This window comes from Staurois parvus, unplaced genomic scaffold (assembly GCF_062004578.1).
Source record: "Staurois parvus isolate SC_StPar_1 unplaced genomic scaffold, SC_StPar_1.0 ptg000002l, whole genome shotgun sequence".
Taxonomy (NCBI): Eukaryota; Metazoa; Chordata; class Amphibia; order Anura; family Ranidae; genus Staurois; species Staurois parvus.
This window is the reverse complement of record NW_028317798.1, coordinates 218,075-240,052: the sequence shown is the minus strand read 5'-3', so window position 1 is coordinate 240,052 and position 21,978 is coordinate 218,075. Positions and strand designations below refer to the sequence as shown.

The 21,978-nt window shown below is 41.0% G+C and overlaps 1 protein-coding gene and 1 pseudogene across 1 annotated transcript in view; both read right to left on the bottom strand.

Moving 5' to 3' along the window:
* NR6A1 (nuclear receptor subfamily 6 group A member 1) overlaps positions 1-21,978 on the bottom strand; it is a 111,559-nt gene that overhangs the window by 1,975 nt on the left and 87,606 nt on the right. The window contains exons 9-10 of the mRNA XM_089659074.1: positions 8,714-8,835; positions 5,178-5,330 (exon numbers count right to left, since the gene is read on the bottom strand). Of these exons, the coding sequence (XP_089515200.1) occupies positions 5,178-5,330; positions 8,714-8,835 (275 nt within the window). The remainder of the gene's footprint in view (positions 1-5,177; positions 5,331-8,713; positions 8,836-21,978) is intronic.
* Positions 14,718-15,382, bottom strand: LOC149474721 (eukaryotic peptide chain release factor subunit 1 pseudogene; annotated as a pseudogene).

Sequence of the window (21,978 nt, the reverse complement as noted above, 5' to 3'; positions counted from 1 at the left end):
CAAATCAATGCGGTTCCTTTTAATCATGCCGATTGTGGGGGCTGAGGAGATTGTCTAAACCTTTGGGATTGATCTTCGAGCAGCTAGCAGGCATAGGTGAGTCAGCTTTGTTTTTTGTAATGATGTTCTTTATTTTACTACTACTCACTGGCCTGTGGTTGCCATCTTTTTTCGAACTACCCTTTTTGTGGCTAGGTACAGTACTATCTGTCCACCAGTCATTCTCTTGTTATTAGAGATTTATTTAAAAGTCATCTAATGGATGAATACAACCAGAATCCATTGCTTTATTAAGCTTTAAGTGAAACAGTTACTTACTCTAGAAACCCTGAAAATGAAACGTCTTCTGCCGGAACCAACAGGTCCTTTCACTTGTTTCTGTTAAGTGTCATTTACTTACAAGAAGGCTATACAAAATTGACTGTTTAAATGGTTTGCTGCATCAAGTTCTCCCTCAACATAAGTACTGTACCCAGTTTAAAATTTTTTGCTCCCATAGAAACTTTTATTCCTGTTACTAAGATACCTAAAGAAGGGTTTTGTCTACTTCCTTAACAGATCTTAGCCATTCTCTACCCATTTTATACTTTAGCAGCCCTGATAATGTTTGTCTTCCTTCTGTCTGGTTTTATACACTTTTCTATCAGCTAGACCTTCTCTTTGTATCTCATTTATGTTGTTTGGATTTATGCCTTAAATTAATGTCTGTGAGCTGCGTGGGATTATGGTATACCTCATTTGAACTGATGCTGGATCACTAACAGAAGCATGATTGCTCCTATAGAAAGTTATAATCTATAAAGAAATGTTCACCTTTCTCTGTTATTAACCAACAGGCCAACCATTCTGAAATTATCTTTAACTTATATTATGTCAGTAAACTACATGTACAGTAGATTGTTTCAATTACAAGCAGTCCCCAGGTTATGAATAATATAGGTTCTGTAGGTTTTTCCTTAAGTTGAAATTGTAAGTTGGAACAGGTGTAACCGCATCATAAAAATTACTGTTGCGTTTTGGATAGCATAGCGAAGGGTTAACTGGCTAAGCAGAGAAAGGTTGGTCTAGCTGACTTGTCAGCAATGTGGGATTGCTGACAAGTCAGCTAGACCAACCTTTCTCAACTAGGGTGTCCAGGCACCCTGGGGTGCCTTGAGGTTTCTTCAGGAGTGCCTTGGTAAAATGTCTAAAAATTGCCCAAAACTTGTATTCAAGCCAGTGGGTAGAACAAGCTTACACAAAGCCACAGGTTTTCATTGTGCAACATTATGACCTTCTAGCCGCCAGTGTCCTGACAACCAATGGCATCATCAGTTGATAAGGAGGATATCAGCTGCCTTCACAGCATCCTAGTTTGCCACTCCCCTGCCCCTCTCCATCAGTTCTGGGGTCACATTAGCTCAGTGATAGATAAAAACTGAGGGAGAAGAGAAACACTGGAATACTACTCTAGTGTGCAAAAATGTATTTGCTTTGAAAGAATGAATCACCTCTAATGTTGGGTGGCCTACACATGTGGACGTTGCTGCATTATATAAATTTATTAGTTTTTCACATTTTAGAATGGAGTGCCTCAAGACTGTACATAATTTTAAAGGGTGCCTAGACAGTAGGTGGCAGCATGCGGTGAGCAGCAAGATGGCTGCCCCATGGCTTCTGGGACCAGCGTGACGTAACTCCCTCTGTGCTCAAGTACAAGTCGGATGTTTGTAACTCAGGGACTGCCTGTAATTAATTTTTTTGATAAGTCTGCAAATTGCTCTGGAACTCCCAATGTTCCAAAACCTTAACACAGTATTATAGAAATGTAACTACTGTATTTCTCGCTCCATAAGACATACCTGACCATAAGACAAATCTAGATTTTAGAGGAGGAAAACAAGAAAAAAAAATTCTGAACCAATGGACTGCAGACATAGTACAGGAGATGACCAGAGACTGCAGACATAGTACAGGAGATGACCAGAGACTGGGGACATACTAGAGATGATCAGAGACTGCAGACATAGTACAGGAGATGGCCAGAGACTGCGGACATACTACAGGAGATGGCCAGAGACTGCAGACATACTAGAGATGACCAGAGACTGGGGACACAGTACAGGAGATGACCAGAGACTGGGGACACAGTACAGGAGATGACCAGAGACTGGGGACACAGTACAGGAGATGACCAGAGACTGCGGACACAGTACAGGAGATGGCCAGAGACTGCGGACACAGTACAGGAGATGGCCAGAGACTGCGGACACAGTAGAGGAGATGGCCAGAGACTGCGGGCATAGTACAGGAGATGGCCAGAGACTGCGGGCATAGTACAGGAGATGGCCAGAGACTGCGGGCATAGTACAGGAGATGGCCAGAGACTGCGGACATAGTACAGGAGATGGCCAGAGACTGCGGACATAGTACAGGAGATGACCAGAGACTGCGGACATAGTACAGGAGATGATCAGAGACTGCGGGCATACTACAGGAGATGGCCAGAGACTGCAGACAGACATACTAGAGATGATCAGAGACTGCAGACATAGTACAGGAGATGACCAGAGACTGCGGACATAGTACAGGAGATGACCAGAGACTGCGAACATAGTACAGGAGATGACCAGAGACTGCGAACATAGTACAGGAGATGACCAGAGACTGCGAACATAGTACAGGAGATGACCAGAGACTGCGAACATAGTACAGGAGATGACCAGAGACTGCGGACATAGTACAGGAGATGACCAGAGACTGCGGACATAGTACAGGAGATGACCAGAGACTGCGGACATAGTACAGGAGATGACCAGAGACTGCGAACATAGTACAGGAGATGACCAGAGACTGCGGACATAGTACAGGAGATGACCAGAGACTGCGGACATAGTACAGGAGATGACCAGAGACTGCGGACATAGTACAGGAGATGACCAGAGACTGCGGACATACTAGAGATGATCAGAGACTGCAGACATAGTACAGGAGATGGCCATAGACTGGGGACATAGTACAGGAGATGACCAGAGACTGGGGACATAGTACAGGAGATGACCAGAGACTGCAGAAATAGTACAGGAGATGACCAGAGACTGGGGACATAGTACAGGAGATAACCAGAGACTGCGGACATACTAGAGATGATCAGAGACTGCAGACATAGTACAGGAGATGGCCAGAGACTGTGGACATAGTACAGGAGATGGCCAGAGACTGCAGACATAGTACAGGAGATGACCAGAGACTGGGGACATACTAGAGATGATCAGAGACTGCAGACATAGTACAGGAGATGGTCAGAGACTGCGGACATACTACAAGAGATGGCCAGAGACTGCAGACATACTAGAGATGACCAGAGACTGGGGACACAGTACAGGAGATGACCAGAGACTGGGGACATGGTACAGGAGATGACCAGAGACTGCGGACACAGTACAGGAGATGACCAGAGACTGTGGACATAGTACAGGAGATGGCCAGAGACTGTGGACATAGTACAGGAGATGACCAGAGACTGTGGACATAGTACAGGAGATGACCAGAGACTGCGGGCATACTACAGGAGATGGCCAGAGACTGCAGACATACTAGAGATGATCAGAGACTGCAGACATAGTACAGGAGATGACCAGAGACTGGGGACATAGTACAGGAGATGACCAGAGACTGCGAACATAGTACAGGAGATGACCAGAGACTGCGGACATAGTACAGGAGATGACCAGAGACTGCAGACATACTAGAGATGATCAGAGACTGCAGACATAGTACAGGAGATGGCCAGAGACTGGGGACATAGTACAGGAGATGACCAGAGACTGGGGACATAGTACAGGAGATGACCAGAGACTGGGGACATAGTACAGGAGATGACCAGAGACTGGGGACATAGTACAGGAGATGACCAGAGACTGGGGACATAGTACAGGAGATAACCAGAGACTGCGGACATAGTACAGGAAATGACCAGAGACTGCGGACATACTAGAGATGATCAGAGACTGCAGACATAGTACAGGAGATGATCAGAGACTACAGACATAGTACAGGAGATGACCAGAGACTGCGGACATAGCACAGGAGATGACCAGAGACTGCGGACATAGCACAGGAGATGACCAGAGACTGCGGACATAGCACAGGAGATGACCAGAGACTGCGGACATAGCACAGGAGATGACCAGAGACTGCGGACATAGCACAGGAGATGACCAGAGACTGCGGACATAGCACAGGAGATGACCAGAGACTGCGGACATAGCACAGGAGATGACCAGAGACTGCGGACATAGCACAGGAGATGACCAGAGACTGCGGACATAGCACAGGAGATGACCAGAGACTGCGGACATAGTACAGGAGATGACCAGAGACTGCGGACATAGTACAGGAGATGACCAGAGACTGCGGACATAGTACAGGAGATGACCAGAGACTGCGGACATAGTACAGGAGATGACCAGAGACTGCGGACATAGTACTGGAGATGACCAGAGACTGGGGACATAGTACAGGAGAAGACCAGAGATTTCGGACATAGTACAGGAGATGACCAGAGACTGCGGACATAGTACAGGAGATGACCAGAGACTGCGGACATAGTACAGGAGAAGACCAGATATTTCGGACATAGTACAGGAGATGACCAGAGACTGTGGACCTTTGGTGAGGAAGGGGGGTACCCGAATTTCACAGGTATCCGCTCCCACTTCCACGGAGTTGTCCTCCCCCTCTCCCTCCCTGTAGTCTTGTGAAACACGTGATAGATCCCACATGACTACAGCCCATTCACAAAGCGCGGCGCTTCTCGTGCATGAGCAATGGGCACTCGGCTGTGAAGCCGCAAGATGCTGGCACCTGGGAGAGAAGACGGCCGATGGAAGCAGGACACCGCTGGACCGAAGAACAGGTAGGATGGAGGAGCATGTTCTTCTTCACAGTAGAGCCGAACAGCCGGCCCAGTATTCTAACACGGCGGCAGGAATACCGGGCTGGCAGCTCCATTTTCGCTCCATAAGATGCACAGACATTATCCCCCATTTTTTTGGGGGGAAAAAGTAAATCTTATGGAGTGAAAAATACATATTTGGAAAACACAAACATATTGGAGATATAGCCAGAGTTGTGAGCATTCTATCTATATTACAATATAGGTTTGATGGCATGAGATATGTAGATGTCATTCTTACCCGCAATGTAGCGGACCTCAGGCAAACACATCATTAGATCTGGAAATCTGTTGGGTTGGTGTGGATACCTATACTCTGTGAAGTCCTGGCACACGTACCAGTACCTCTTGTTCAGCTGCTCCAGTTGGGAAACGCTGCTGAGACCTTGAATATCTGTTAAAACAAAAATGTTTGTTAGGATCGGTATGGTAACTGGAAGGATCCTATGTAGGCATGCATTCCTAAAGATTTTTTTCCACTTTAATCTAAAATGAGAATCCCCCTTTAACTAATAGACAGTTCCCAGTGCTAAGTTCTCCACACAGTATTTGCGGTTACTCAAAAAAAAAAAAAAAAGTGTCATTGCAAGCCTCAGTAACAGACCGCCTAATATTAGACTGTAAGTGTTGGAAATAGGCTACCTTTTTTTGTATCAAGCACATACAGTACAGATCAGGTGCCAGACACCAAGTATCCAGGTCACTGACTCATTAGTGAAGGAAGAAATCGGATGAAAACCCTACAACGTGCACCTTCAAAAACAGCAAGGACAACCCTCACATTCTGTCTTTTACAAGTGAACTTTAAATCTCATAGTGGGAATACAAAGAAATGTACAAACTCATATTTAATATCATTCTGTACATAAATATATATCCAAGGTCCAGTTACCCTTTAAGAAAATAATATCTGGCCACAATAGGAAAAGAACAAAAAAAAAAAATCTTCAATAAATTAAGATGTATTCAGAGATATAAAAGGTGTAGATTTGTAGAAGTACGCCTAAAACGCCAACAGATGGCAGCAAAAGGCTGCATGCACAGTCACAGGAAGCACCGACTTAAATACGTCAGTGTGCTAAAAGGCATTGTTCTATGTACATCGGGAGGTGTGCAACTGGTGCTACTCTGACGTCTGCTTATTTGCTGGATCTCTGCAATGTTGTCAAAACAGTGACCTTCTTCGGGAAGAGAGCATTTTCGAGGGTTGAGTTAGTTGAAGGTCTTCAGGATCTCTCATCATTTTCCACAGATGTTCTTTTGCTCTTGAAGCATACTTGCCACTTAAAGACACCTCAAACTCATTGCAGCATCACCGTAAACTTGCCGAATCATGTCAAATGTCTGTGGCAGATTTGCCCAGTTTCATGCAGAATGTCACCTTTACTTTTAGTTCTAACTTGCCGTCCATGGTGAAATAGCAGACGTGGTAACGCACGTGGTCAGAGTATCACCAGTTACACAGCTCCCGAACCCACATCAAAAATAACCATCAATAAATACTGTATTACATGTTGTCCATACTTACCCAGTCACTATGGAATTCATTTTCTGTATTCTGCAAAACACCTGGTTGATCCTGCTGCTCTCTGTCTCCACCTTCTGTTCATGTCCCCAATTCAGCTAGAGATTTTGCAGCTGTAAAGGCAACTCTGCACATGCTCATTTTTCAGGGAGTTTCTCTGCTGAGCATTTCCTCCCTGCCTATACAGTCACACATGTGGGTGTATAAACAGTGGCAAATGACAGCCCACTCCCTCCCTCCTCTTCCATGCCCACTAACCAGCTAAACACAATGGGGAAGTGGGATATTACAGGTTGATTGATGGAGGTTTCACCTACCTCTTATTCTAAGATAAAGGTTGGAGGGGCATCACACAGCCTGTGACTGGTAGAAATCCGTCCACACCATGTTATTTCCACAAAAAAATAAAGATTTGATCTCAAATATACACTCATTGGTCACTTTATTAGGTACACCTGTTCAACTGCTTGGTAACACAAATTGCAAATCAGCCAATCACATGGCAACAACTCAATGCATTTAGGCATGTAGACGTGGTGAAGACGACCTGCTGAAGTTCAAATCGAGCATCAGAATGGGGAAGAAAAGGGGATTTATGTGACTTTGAATGGCACATGGTTGTTGATGCCAGACGGGCTGGTCTGAGTATTTCAAAAACTGGTGATCTACTGGGATTTTGACACATAACCATCCCTAGGGAAATCAAGACTCATCAGACCAGGCAACAATTTTGGTGAATCTGTGTGAATTGTAGCCTCCGTTTCCTGTTCTTAGCTGACAGGAGTGGCACCCAGTGTGGTCTTCTGCTGCTGTAGCCCATCTGCTTCAAGGTTCAATGTGCTGTGAGTTCAGAGATGGTATTCTGCATACCTTGGCTGTAATGAGTGGTTATTTGAGTTACTGTTGCTTTTCTATTATCTCGAACCAGTCTGCCCATTCTCCTCTGACATCAACAAGGCATTTTTGTCCACTCACTGGATATTTTTTTCTTTTTTCAGGCCATTCTCTATAATCCCTAAAGATGGTTGTGTGTGAAACTCCCAGTAGATCAGCAGTTTTTGGAATACTCAGACCAGCTTGTCTGGCACCAACAACCATGCTAAGTTCGAAGTCACTTAAACCCCTTTCTTCCCCATTCTGATGCTCAGAAGTATGAATTTCAGCAAGTTGTCTTCGCCATGCCTAGATGCCTAAATGCATTGAGTTGCTGCCACATGATTGGCAGATTAGCAATTTGGGTCACCAAGCAACTGAACACGTGTACTTAATAAAGTGGTCGGTGGGAGTATATTTGTATGCCAATTTAAAACAGCTTATTGATGTTATTTTTACTCTGTATTCCAAGGGCTGTTTTTTTTGTTTTTGTTTTATTTTGAACATGTGACCAGCAGCAGAGGACTAGAAGCTCGTCCTGCTTATGTTTCCCTGCAGACAGGCTGGGAAAGAGCTGGGTCATGTTACAGCTGTATATTGATTAGGAAAAAGGTACTTATGTTTTTTTTTTTTGTTTTTTTTTAAATTAAATAATGACAGTGCCATCATACACTTACAGAAATAGAAGGGACAATGTAAATTAAATGGTATGTGTCTAGTATCACTTTAATTGTGTAAGTGAAAATATGTCTGCTCCTTGCAATTCAGTTTCAGGCCTTTTGCAAAACTATCTCAATGGGCTAGCCAGAATTACAAGCAAAGGGGTCACAAATATACAAACGTTTGTAGATGCTAAGTTTGAGGCAGTAAGATTTGCAAAATAAGTACGTCTATTATTATTATACAAGATTTATGTAGCGCCAACAGTTTGCGCAGTGCGTTACAAAATGAAGGGGGACCGTACAGTTCAATACAAGAGGAATCAGAGGGCTCTATCCGTAAGAGCTTAAAATCTACTTTTGTTGCTCATTTGCTTGATAGCTGTCCCCCTGAATTCTAGAACAGTATTTCCAGTGATCACTACATCGATCTTATGGTGTTAACATCCCGAGACAAAGCCAGAACAGCTGGTGATCTGTCATACAATCCTTATCTGGGTAGAAATAATCTGTCATTGTGGCTGCCTGAAACTACGTGTGTTAAATGACGCGTGTTCTGGCCTTGGTGTCTGCATTAAACAGCTATTATAATGTGATTAATAAATGGAAAGTCACTTGCTCCCATCACAGGAATCCAGCTAACACCTCTTTTTAACCCCTTCTCAGGTAAAGTGCGTACTGAATCCTGAATTTAAAAACAACGGTTGCTCCAGTACTTACCTTGATTCAGGAAGTTGATGGCTTTCATGCAGACATATTCTTCATTGCTAACCTTCAGCTGGCTGAATTTTCGATACAAGTAAATAAGCCTTTCCATCACTTCCATGCCCTCCTCGCTAAATCTAAAAAAAGAACAAGTTTGTAAGTGATTTTTCCTTTTTAAAATGACACAGTAACACCATGTCAGATATTCACAATGAAAGGGTTTTAAAAAGTTGCTGATTTTTTTATTGCAACACCAATAAAACAAAAAGTGTATTGAAAACTTTTAAAAAATACAGTAAAAAAGGAGAAAAGATATCTAAACTCAGGAACAAAAATGTAATTGCAGAAAAATACATATTTATCTTTCTAGATTCCCAGTGTTCTTGTAACTTCCTGTGCACTAAATTAATATCTTACACAATGTTATTGGTTACTGCATTTCACAGTTATCTTAGGTTAACTTTAAAATGCCTTTCTCTATGTAATGAAAATCAGGAGAGAGGAAGATGTTTGTAATCCCATTCAGGAGAGCAGCCTAGAGTGACAAAGCTCCCCATAGATATAGTGCAGTTAGTGAGCTTTGACATCAAAACAAACGAAAAAAAAAACAAACACAAAAATGAATGTAGCCATTAGCTACAATACAAGCGAAACGCATTGACCGTGAGAACTGGACAAAAGCATCTTGACTATACCTATGTCTGCTATACTTATTCTCATCAATGGTAATTTATGTCCTGTATTTTTAGAGGGAAACATAACTAGGAGAGGCTCTCAATACCGGAGATATACCCCTTTTCTGTTAATCAACATCTTTTTACTATAGTATGTTTTTAAAATTTGCATAATAAAATGTTTCTTTGTTGAGAATTTGGTTTGTCTCATGCTGTGCCTTGAAAGTCCACCATTCACCAAATATATAAAGACCGATAAGCTGAAATATGTTAAACATTTTTGGGGGTTCAGATACGGTTTTAGATCAACTGCATTCTCTTTTCTATGCTAACCTAAAAGTAACAGTTACGTTCTGCCTTTGTCTAATGCACATGTTATAGGATGCAAGTATAACAAATCTTTACGCAGTATTTATATAAACATTGCTTTTCACAGAAACCGTTCGCCTCTTAAACGTGAATCTTCTTGAAATGTCAAAGTCTTCTCATATACAGTTGTGTTCAAAATAATAGCAGTGTGTTGAAAAAAGTGAATAAAGCTCAAAATCCTTCTAATAGCTTTTATTTCCATACATACAAATGCATTGGGAACACTACTGTACATCTGTGTCAACCAACTTCTGGCACCTGTGAACAGGTATTCCAGCCCAGGATGATTGGACTACATTCCACAGTTCTTCTCTATTTCTTGGTTTTGCCTCAGAAACTGCATTTTTGATGTGACCCCACAAATTTTCTATTGGATTAAGATCCGGGGATTGGGCTGGCCACTCCATAACGTCAATCTTGTTGGTCTGGAACCAAGATGTTGCACGTTTACTGATGTGTTTGGGGTTGTTGTCTTGTTGGAACACCCATTTCAAGGGCATTACCTCTTCAGCATTAGGCAGCATGACCTCTTCAAGTATTCTGATGTATTCAAACTGATCCATGATCCCTGGTATGCGATAAATAGGCCCAACATCGTAGTATGAGAAACATCCCCATATCATGATGCTTGCGCAACCATGCTTCACTGTCTTCACAGTGTACTGTGGCTTGAATTCAGTGTTTGGGGGTCATCTGACAAACTGTCTCCGGCTACTAGACCCAAAAAGAACAATCTTACTTTCATCAGTCCACAAAATGTTGCGCCATTTCTCTTTAGGCCAGTCAATGTGCTCTTTGGCAAATTGTAACCTCTTTAGCACGTCTTTTTTTCAACAGTGGGACTTTGCGGGGGGCTTCTTGCAGATAGCTTGGCTTCACATAGGCGTCTTCTAATTATAACAGTACTCACAGGTAACTTTAGACCTTCTTTGATCATCCTGGAGCTGATTGTTGGCTAAGTCCTTGCCATTTTGGCTATTCTATCCATTCGAATGGTAGTTTTTCGCTTTCTTCCATGTCTTTCAGGTTTTGGTTGCCATTTTAAAGCATTTGCGATCATTTTAGCTGAGCAGCCTATCATTTTCTGCACTTCTTTATATGTTTTCCCCTCTCCAATCAACGTTTTAATCAAGGTACGCTGTTCTTCTGAACAATGTCTGGAACGACCCATTTTCCTCAGAATTTCAGAGACAAATGCACTGTAACCAGTATGTACAACATTTGCTGCCTTCCTTCCTTAACCTTCCTGGGGGTATTCCCGAGGGTAGCTTGGGGTAAAGTTTCAGTACCACAAATAGTAACCCAAAGCTACACTCGGGCTTACTATGCGGCGCTGCTGTGGGATCTGTTCTTCACTTACCTTGTCCTTCGCTCCCGCGATGTCCCTCCTGCAGTGTCCCCTGTAATGTCCTCCGATGGATGCCGGCATCTGTCATCTGGGTTCCGTTCCCTGCGACGTCGGGATGTACGGGGACGGAACGGCGGGAAATTTGAAAATGACAAAAAGTGACATTCACTAAAATCGCATAGTAAAACATTACTGTATCAAACCATTTCACATACATTTTGTCCCTAGTGCTTTGTCCTGTGCCCTGCCTGCATTTTTACTGTTCTTTCTGCCTGGAAACTGAGAAATGTCCATGGCGTCCAAAAAGCGTCTTTAGGTCAAAAGTGGTTTTAGACCAGCTAGAGAACAGTGATAGTAAATCAGAACCACTTGCAGAATTGAGTGATGATTCGTGGGGAAATTCGTCATCAGACACTGAAAACGATTTTGCGACTGTGCTCAGTGATGTGCGAACTTGGTGCTATATTTCAAATTTCAGTGTTTTTGGTTTGATTATATTATTGAATTAAATTTATTACATTATTTTTTATGATTATTTATGAAATTATAATTTATGATTTCGTGTTTCAAATTGTAACATACCCGGGATGTTTACTAGACTCTTGTTCGGACAGATTTCAGTGAGTTATTCCTAAAAATTACAGGCCTACAATAAAAAAAATACATATTTCCATGCAAAAAAATGTACTGCTTTGAGACAGAAATATGGACATAATCAGACCACTAGAGAGGTTAAATAAGGGCAATAATTGCCACCTGTTTTTCAAAGAATGAATGACCTCACTAATAGAACTCCACACTGCTATTATTTTGAACATGCCCCTTTCAATTAGTGATTCAATTACACAGAATCAGCAGCATGCATGTCATGACTGTTGGGTCTGTTGGATTTCTATTACTCTACTACACCTGCTAGTAAATTATTTGCCATGTAGAAATATAATTTCTACCAAAAACAGTGATTGATCAGGTTAGTGATGTCTGACTGCTATTATTTTGAACACAACTGTACAATATCCTACTTAAAAAGCCAAACTCCAGCTTTTAGTAACTTTGTGAGTTTGTTTTGGCCAAGTCAGCTCAAATTAACTATTGTCTTCACTAATGAATCCGCCTGTTGGTAGCACTGTACACAATGTATGTAGCATTAGTTACATACATTATACAGCTTTGTGATCCAGTAGTGGGCTGGGGACTTCTCACCCCGCTCCTGGATCAAAATCGAGATCTGCTCAGCCATTCACAGAAAGCTTTGTATCATGGGGGATGCGCGTGTGCTCTCCACCGGCGGATCACTTCTGCTGTGAACCGTCACAGCAAAAGCCAATCTGCCAGTCCCGGCGCAGGATGTTTGCTGGCACCTCCAGATTGTCGGACAGGGAGGAAAAACAGAGTTATGTTTACATTGGCACATCTCTGTTGTGGCAGGAGGGTGTGATCGATCGTGTTTCCCTGCAGAGTTGGCAACATGATCCATCACATCCTCTTGTGCCAGCACTGCCTAGTGTACACCAAGCACATGGTACACACTTGACCATTTCATCACCCTAGATGTTAACCTCTTCCCAACCAGTGTTATTAGTACAGCAATCAGTGTATATTTTTAGCACTGATCACTTTATTAGTGTCACTGGTTCCCACAAAATAGTGTAAAAATGTCCAAAGCAATATCACAGTCCCACTGTAAGTCGCTGATCAATACCATTACTAGTATTAAAAAATGTTTTAAAAAATTAAAAAATTCCAGTATATGTCCCATAGTTTGCAGACACTATACCTTTGGGGCAAACTAATTAATATACACTTATTGGGATTTTTTTTTAACCAAAAATATGTAGCAGATTATTTGGCCTAAATTTATGAAAAAATTTGATTTTTTTAAAATATTTTTATTGGATGTTTTATAGTAGAAAATAATTTTTTTTTTCAAAATTATTGGCCTTTTTTTGTTTATAACACAAAGTAAAAACCGCAGAGGTGATCAAATATCAAATATTTGTGGGAAAAAGGGCATAAATTTCATTTGGGTTCAGCGTTGCATGACCATGCATCAGTTAAAGTGATGCAGCGCCATATCGCAAAAAACTGCCTGGTCAGGAAGGGGGGGGGGGGGGGGGGGTAAAGCTTCTGGAGGGCAAGTGGTTAGGATTCTAAATTTCATGTCTAATATATATATATATATATATATATATATATATATATACACAGTATAGTCATACTGTTGTAGCTGTAAGCATGCTCTATATGCGCAGTCCAACATCTTCACATCCCTACCGAAATCATGGCAACAGTTCTCACAAATCTGATGTATGACTGTAGAAGAAAATTGCTGCATTCTCTTTCTCCTCAAGATCCCAATCTACTTATTACAAAATAAGGTAATCTTCCTTTAAGTAAGCTCCCAGTGTTAGGTAGACAGCTGTGTTACCCTTCATGGGCTGCCAGTTAAGTCCTCATGCACACTGGATGTTTTTACAGCTGCTGTTTTTGGCTTTTGCTGTTTTTTTCTACAGCCAGTAAACTCCTCAGCATGTTATCCTATGTGTCTATGCACACATAGACTAATCAGTGTTTTTTGGCTGGAAAAAACGCAAGAACTAGCGGGTTTCTAGAGGAGTTTCTTAACTCTAAAAATGCTCCAACACTAAAAAACGCAGCAAAAGCAAAGGAAACTGGTGTTTTTTGAAAGACTTCTTTTTTAGCAAAAAAAATTAATTCTGGGAGGGGCCACTAAAAACCGCAAATGCGGAAAAATTCCACAAGCGCCGCTAAATGCTAATGCAAAAATACTGAATGTGACTTTACACAGCTAATGTTACCAGCGTTAATAAAACGCCCAGTGTGCATGGAACCTTAGGCTCCATGCACAATGGGCATTTTAATAACGCTGGTAACAGCTGTGTAAAGTCACGTTTTTAACATGAGTTTTTCAGCGTTTTTGCATTCGCGTTTAGCCACGTTGTTTCGCATTTGCATTTTTTAGCAGTTTTTTTGGCTCAAAAAAAGTCCAAAATGCCAGTTTTTATTACCTTTTAGTTGGTTTCTAGGAGTTTTTTTTAGCTGTAAAAATGCTCTAACGCTGACAAAAGCTGAAAAACACTAAAAAAAACACAGCTATCTGGTGTTTATGAGCTGGAAGATTTTGTGAGAGTACAAACTTTGCTAAAAAAAAAAGCAAAAGCTGAAAAAACGCTGAAAAAAGCTAGTGCAAAAAAGCTAACAACGCAAAAAAGCCTCACATTTTTATTGCAGCATTCTACAGCTAACGCTACTGGCGTTTTCATAATGTACAAAGTGCATGAGGCCTAATAATTAAAAAAGGTAATAAAAAGATCATGTTGAATGTGTTTTAAATAAATACATAACTGGATTAAAAAGGTTTTTTTTTTAAACTAATTTAACTTAAGTTCAGACTGAAAACAAAGCTAAGCTCAAATATTCATTCTGGAGCTCCATCTTGCTACATGCAACCTATAAATAAAACTAAAAGCCCTCTAATGAATACCAGCTAGCCAAAAACAACCTATGTTATATATAAACAGTTAAACATATGAATATTTAATACGTGACAAGGGATTCCCAGAGCACTGTGGGATTTCTAAAGCAATAGCACAGCAGCAGTCTTCTATCAAGAATAATCTTTATTACTTGATTGCAATCGCTGATCAAACATATCTGATTGACTGAGCTCTGTTTTGAAATCAGCTGACCCTACCAACACAAGTCCAGCTACATTTACTTTATCACCAGAAATAAAAAACTGAACAGCTGTTTCTGCTCCTTTTCTGACGTAATTGTGGCGCTTTCCATTCTTAGACGTACAAAACGCAAAGCAGATTACCCTCCTCTACCATGCTTCTTTGGAAGATCCACAGTGAATTTGTGTAGCACTTCTCTTGTATTTCCTTGAAGGGTTCCAAAAAGTGCCCCGCTACCATCTATTACAATGAATCCAAATTTGCTATCATCAGACAGTAGAGCCGTGAGAGCCTCAGTATGAAATTTGTTGTTGCACAAGTACAAAGATGTGTTGATTGGTTTGAAAGGCTCAAAATCAATGTTTACTTTCTTCTCTTTCCCTTCTTCTGTTACAATTGTTCCACAATAAACAATTAAGCCATTTGGTGGTACTTTGTTATAGAGTGTAAGCTTCTGTTGCACAGATGTAATTGCTCCCTGTACTGAGAGGCGGTTCACACGAGACTTGATATTTGATGCTGTACCAAACTCACCCGCTAACATCCTAGCCACCCTTGAAATTTGGTCTTTTGGAGGAATGATCAAAGAGATCATACTGGTGTCATTGTGTACCAGTGCAAACTGTGGGTATAGGATTATATATTTTTTTTTTCTTAATGGTTGAACTGGATGGACTTTTGTCTTTTTTCAGCCAGACTATCTATGTAACTGTTCTGCCTCACTTGGATGTCCAAATTTCATCTTGAACTACTGAGTTATGTAAACAACAGGATGTTTACAAAGGAAAAAAGGAAATAGAAGAAAATATGTGAAACGGAGCCTAAGGCTGCATGTACACAAGCAGCTCCTAAATTCGAATTTAGGAGATTTGGCATTTTTTAGCCAAAGTTCCTAAACTCAACTCCATAAATGCCTTTGTGTTCATGTACACACAGGCTTTTAGCAGATTTTTGGAGCTGCTGCGTTTAGGTGAGGTTAAACCTCCCTCTCCTGAACATGGAAGAATCGCATTCAGGATAGGAAGGTTTTGACCACCGACCGTGGGAAACCGCAAATCGCGGCAAAACCACGGCAACCGTGATTTGCGTTTTCCCGTGGCCGGCGATCAGGGTAGGCTCGCTAGGGTACTAGCTCACAGCAAGAATACAATATTTAACACGCAATTCATTAAATCTAGCGGGCAGTAGTTCAAATGATATGCCACACACTGTAGCTAGTTATATTTTGTCACAAGCAATAATAATCTTCCAAGTATTCAGGGTTTAGGGCAACTCAGCTCTTAGATACAGCCCAGCATGGACCCAGGTCAGAGTGAAAACTCTGGATGGCAGGGTGCACAGGACATACATAGAATTAATGGCTCACTAATCAAGCAGCAAAGTCATAGCTTTATATATAATCCTTCTAATTAGAGAAATTGCAACTGTATCCTTGAACTACTCACCCAGACAGTATATATTACAATGTACAAGGATCTGCACACACAATTCTGGAAGAGAAGCAGGAAGGATGATTTTGCCTTATCTAATAAAATAAACCTTTTATTAAATCAGGTTAAAAAAAAAAAAAAGATTATTGCAAAATGTAGTTTTGGGACTCCATTTCTTAACAAAATGCTAAAAGCAATTCGATGTATTAATCCAGATCATGATGCCAGACCACTGACAGGGAATTTATGGCTAACTGCAAAGGGTTATGGCACTTTTGCTCTTTGCTGAGCTGGTTGACTGCGAGGCTCTTGCATAAATCAAAACCTAGAAGTTATTAAGTCTCTGAGGAATAATTCATTTGGTATGTGGAAAGCATTTTGTTTCAGTTATGATCAGATCCTGAATTATAAAAAGTATAGCAAAGTAGAAAAATAGGGTTGAATTCCACAAAGCCAGGCAGGGTTTAGCTTTCCGTTTGAATTTCTCAACAGAAAAATAATACTGATTGCAAAATATGTGTGTTCCTTGTACAATTAAAAAAAAAAAAAAAAAAAAAAAGACTATGAACACTACATTTATATGGTCGATACGGATTTAAAAAAAAGTCACAAATAAAAAAAAACAAACCAAAACACAAGAACAAGACATTGCTCACACCATGCAGTAAACCATGTCTTATCCTCTGACTATAATATGAAAAGTCATTGGTAGGTAGATCAAAATTGAACAGTATTACCCTAGGTTCACACAAGCGTTTTCTGCAGTGTTTTGCATTTTGAAGAAACGCAGTACAGTCCATTTAACAGGATTTCCTATGAGACAGATTTACATCTCTGCGTTTTCACCTGGTGCGTTTTTTGAAACGGGTCAGGGACTTTGAGCGCAAAACGTTGCATTTATAGCTCTATAGACCTCAATGGGAACACTGTAAAAAGCATGCATTGAGTTTTTGCTATGTTTTGCATTTAAATTCTGCCTAGCACCAAAAAAAAAAAAAATTAATCCCCCCCCCCCTGCAAAACGCATCAAAAACATGGCAAAAAAAATGCAAAATGCAATGCAGAAACGCATCAAACGCAACATGCATAGGTGTAAACTTAGACTTATACAGATGGAGGTAGGTTATGATTAAACTGATTCTAAAGGCTTATTTTGTTTAAAGAATCAAAAATCAGGTCCATGCTCCTCCCTGCTAGAAGTTTGATGCCAACGTATATTTTCACAACCAAATGCACAACGCATAGATGTCAAGATAAAGAACCGTTAAGTCTAAGCACTTTGTGTGCAAAACATGTCAAGGGTCTTTATCTAAATACCTGTCTGCATTGTGCAACTGATTGTACAAATAGACTTTGGTCTAGCAGGATTTTAGATTTCATTGTTGTTGAAAGACAGTGGGATCTTCCCAACGCAAAATATCTTTCTTAAGCTCACCAACAAATTTTAAAATTCTAAATTTAGAAATCAAGGGAATCAGGTTACAGTTCTGCATTCAGGTCATGGGGGCTAAAGCTTGAGTGATTATATATATTCATTTCATTATGTATGCATAAATGTATAAAATAGGTTTTTATTGTATATACAATTATCATAATTCTAACTCTACTTACACTCACTGGCCACCTATTACCTATACCCTGCTAGTACTGGGTTGGACCTGCTTTTGCCATCAGAACTGCCTTAATTCTTCGTGGCATAGATTCAATAAGGTGTTGGAAACATTTCTCAAGACATTTTGGTCCATAGTGACATGAGTTACTGTTGCCTTTCTATCATCTCGAACCATTCTCCTCTGACATCAACTAGGCATTTTTGTCCACACAACTGCAGCTCACTGGATATTTTCTCTTTTTCGGACCATTCTCTGTAAACCCTAGAGATGGTTGTGTGTGAAAATCCCAGTAGATCAGCAGTTTTTGAGATCCTCAAACTAGCCCGTCTGGCACCAACAACCATGCCACATTCAAAGTCACTTAAATACCCTTCTTTCCCCATTCTGATGCTCAGTTTGAACTTAAGCAAGTCATCTGCTTAGATGCATTGAGTTGCTGCCATGTGATTGACTGACTAGCAATTTGTGTTACCAAGCAATTGAACAGGTGTACCGAATAAAGTGGCCAGTGGGTCTATAATGCTACTATATTACAAGCAACTGTACTATAATAGTATAATATTATACTACATTATTTTGGTATAATACTATTATATTACAAGATATTATACTAGGTACAATAAATTGAAATAACCAGTCAAGGTTACAATTTGTTAATGGCTTATTTTTCTTTATTATACAATAAAGTAGGGATAATGTTACAGCAATTAGCAATGTATCCTCTTAAAGAATACATATACACAACATTTCATATTTCTGATATGTGTCTGCTGTACCATGTGCTTGTATTGTCTTGTCTTTGTATTACTTCCTTTGTATGAAATGTCTGGTGTTCCTGTCTCTGCTTTCCAAGTAAAAATTGGCTGCACTAGGCAGCAAGGTCAGTTTTCCAGCTGTGCTTGTTCTCTTCCAATGGTCAGACTTCTGCTCACACCCCCCCCCCCCCCGCATATAGCCATTCACTGGGAAGACCAATATGCTGCGGTTTCTCCTCCTCCAGCTCTCGAAGGTCCTTATGCAGATGAGAACAGAGGTAATGTGATCACTTATATACAAAGGAGGGAAAAGGTATCAATATTTTTTTTATATAAATACACAAAATGTTTGCCTTGATTTCTATTTTAAACTGAATGGGTTTTTACAAGGTGAGGGTTCACATAGACTTGAAAGCAGAATTAAATTGTATTTCAGCACCACAAACTGGAAAAAGTTATTTCATTCATTTTTAATACTTAAAGCAAACACGCCCATCCCGTTAAGTCTCCATGCTTTATTTTGGGGTGTGCCAGATATCCAGCACCTCCCAGGTGAATAAGTACAGGGAACATCAGAGCTTTTTTTATTCATTTACAAATAAATGAAAAATAGGTAATAAAAACACCGATGCCATAAAATAAGTTTATCGGGGGGGGGGGATCATTTTGAAAAACACCTCCCTAGCATTTCTAGCTGTAGCCATCTTGAGTAAGAGCAAATGATTTACGTAGCATTTCATTTTTGGAATCTATCTGCCCTTAGCTCAGCCATGAGGATGCACTTAGCTGGGAAAGTCCCTTCATCCCTCTTTCAGAAGAAAGCAAAAAGAAAAGCTTATGAAGACTCCTGGGATGTATGACATCATTTTGACCTAGGTCAGAAACCAACTGAAAAAATGAATATTAATTTAAAAAAAAAAAAAGGTTAAAACAAGTAAATATAATATACCTAAATATCCATTTACTAATGTTTGCAGTATAAGGATTAAAATAGCTAATGTTGATTGAAAGAGTTTAGTTCTTTTTTAAAGAATAAATTACAACTAAAGGCAAAATTCAAGATATGAATAGAGTTGTGAGGCGTGCACATGCATGGCAATCTTCCTAGTTTCCTCAATCACTAATGTCACCAGGTATTAAAGTATGACTAGCTTTAGTTCAGTTGCAGCACTGCACTACAAGCAGCTGGGCCAACACACTATGTGCTAATAAAATCGGCCACAGTCACTGCAGGACTTTATATTCAAACATGTTCTTCTTTCTTGTGAGTACTGAGAATCAAGTCCCTGCACGTACTGAGAATCAAGTCATTGCTCGTACTGAGAATCAAGTCATTGCAAGTATTGAGAATCAAGTCATTGCAAGTATTGAGAATCAAGTCGCTGCACGTACTGAGAATCAAGTCGCTGCACGTACTGAGAATCAAGTCGCTGCACGTACTGAGAATCAAGTCGCTGCACGTACTGAGAATCAAGTCGCTGCACGTACTGAGAATCAAGTCGCTGCACGTACTGAGAATCAAGTCGCTGCACGTACTGAGAATCAAGTCGCTGCACGTACTGAGAATCAAGTCGCTGCACGTACTGAGAATCAAGTCGCTGCACGTACTGAGAATCAAGTCGCTGCACGTACTGAGAATCAAGTCGCTGCACGTACTGAGAATCAAGTCGCTGCACGTACTGAGAATCAAGTCGCTGCACGTACTGAGAATCAAGTCGCTGCACGTACTGAGAATCAAGTCGCTGCACGTACTGAGAATCAAGTCGCTGCACGTACTGAGAATCAGGTCGCTGCACGTACTGAGAATCAGGTCGCTGCACGTACTGAGAATCAGGTCGCTGCACGTACTGAGAATCAAGTCGCTGCACGTACTGAGAATCAAGTCGTTGCACGTACTGAGAATCAAGTCGTTGCACGTACTGAGAATCAAGTCGTTGCACGTACTGAGAATCAAGTCACTGCACGTACTGAGAATCAAGTCACTGCACGTACTGAGAATCAAGTCATTGCAAGTATTGAGAATCAAGTCACTGCACGTATTGAGAATCAAGTCACTGCACGTACTGAGAATCAAGTCACTGCACGTACTGACAATCAAGTCACTGCACGTACTGACAATCAGGTCGCTTCACGTACTGAGAATCAAGTCGTTGCACGTACTGAGAATCAAGTCGTTGCACGTACTGAGAATCAAGTCACTGCACGTACTGAGAATCAAGTCACTGCACGTACTGAGAATCAAGTCACTGCACGTACTGAGAATCAAGTCGTTGCACGTACTGAGAATCAAGTCGTTGCACGTACTGAGAATCAAGTCGTTGCACGTACTGAGAATCAAGTCGTTGCACGTACTGAGAATCAAGTCGATGCACGTACTGAGAATCAAGTCGTTGCACGTACTGAGAATCAAGTCGTTGCACGTACTGAGAATCAAGTCGTTGCACGTACTGAGAATCAAGTCGTTGCACGTACTGAGAATCAAGTCACTGCACGTACTGAGAATCAAGTCACTGCACGTACTGAGAATCAAGTCACTGCACGTACTGAGAATCAAGTCATTGCACGTACTGAGAATCAAGTCACTGCACGTACTGAGAATCAAGTCATTGCAAGTATTGAGAATCAAGTCACTGCACGTACTGAGAATCAAGTCATTGCAAGTATTGAGAATCAAGTCACTGCACGTACTGAGAATCAAGTCATTGCAAGTATTGAGAATCAAGTCACTGCACGTATTGAGAATCAAGTCACTGCACGTATTGAGAATCAAGTCACTGCACGTATTGAGAATCAAGTCACTGCACGTACTGACAATCAAGTCACTGCACGTACTGACAATCAAGTCACTGCACGTACTGAGAATCAAGTCACTGCACGTACTGAGAATCAAGTCACTGCACGTACTGAGAATCAAGTCATTGCACGTACTGAGAATCAGGTCGCTTCACGTACTGAGAATCAAGTCATTGCACGTACTGAGAATCAAGTCGTTGCACGTACTGAGAATCAAGTCGTTGCACGTACTGAGAATCAAGTCGTTGCACGTACTGAGAATCAAGTCGTTGCACGTACTGAGAATCAAGTCGTTGCACGTACTGAGAATCAAGTCGTTGCACGTACTGAGAATCAAGTCGTTGCACGTACTGAGAATCAAGTCGTTGCACGTACGGAGAATCAAGTCGTTGCACGTACGGAGAATCAAGTCGTTGCACGTACTGAGAATCAAGTCGTTGCACGTACTGAGAATCAAGTCGTTGCACGTACTGAGAATCAAGTCGTTGCACGTACTGAGAATCAGGTCGCTTCACGTACTGAGAATCAAGTCATTGCACGTACTGAGAATCAAGTCATTGCACGTACTGAGAATCAAGTCGTTGCACGTACTGAGAATCA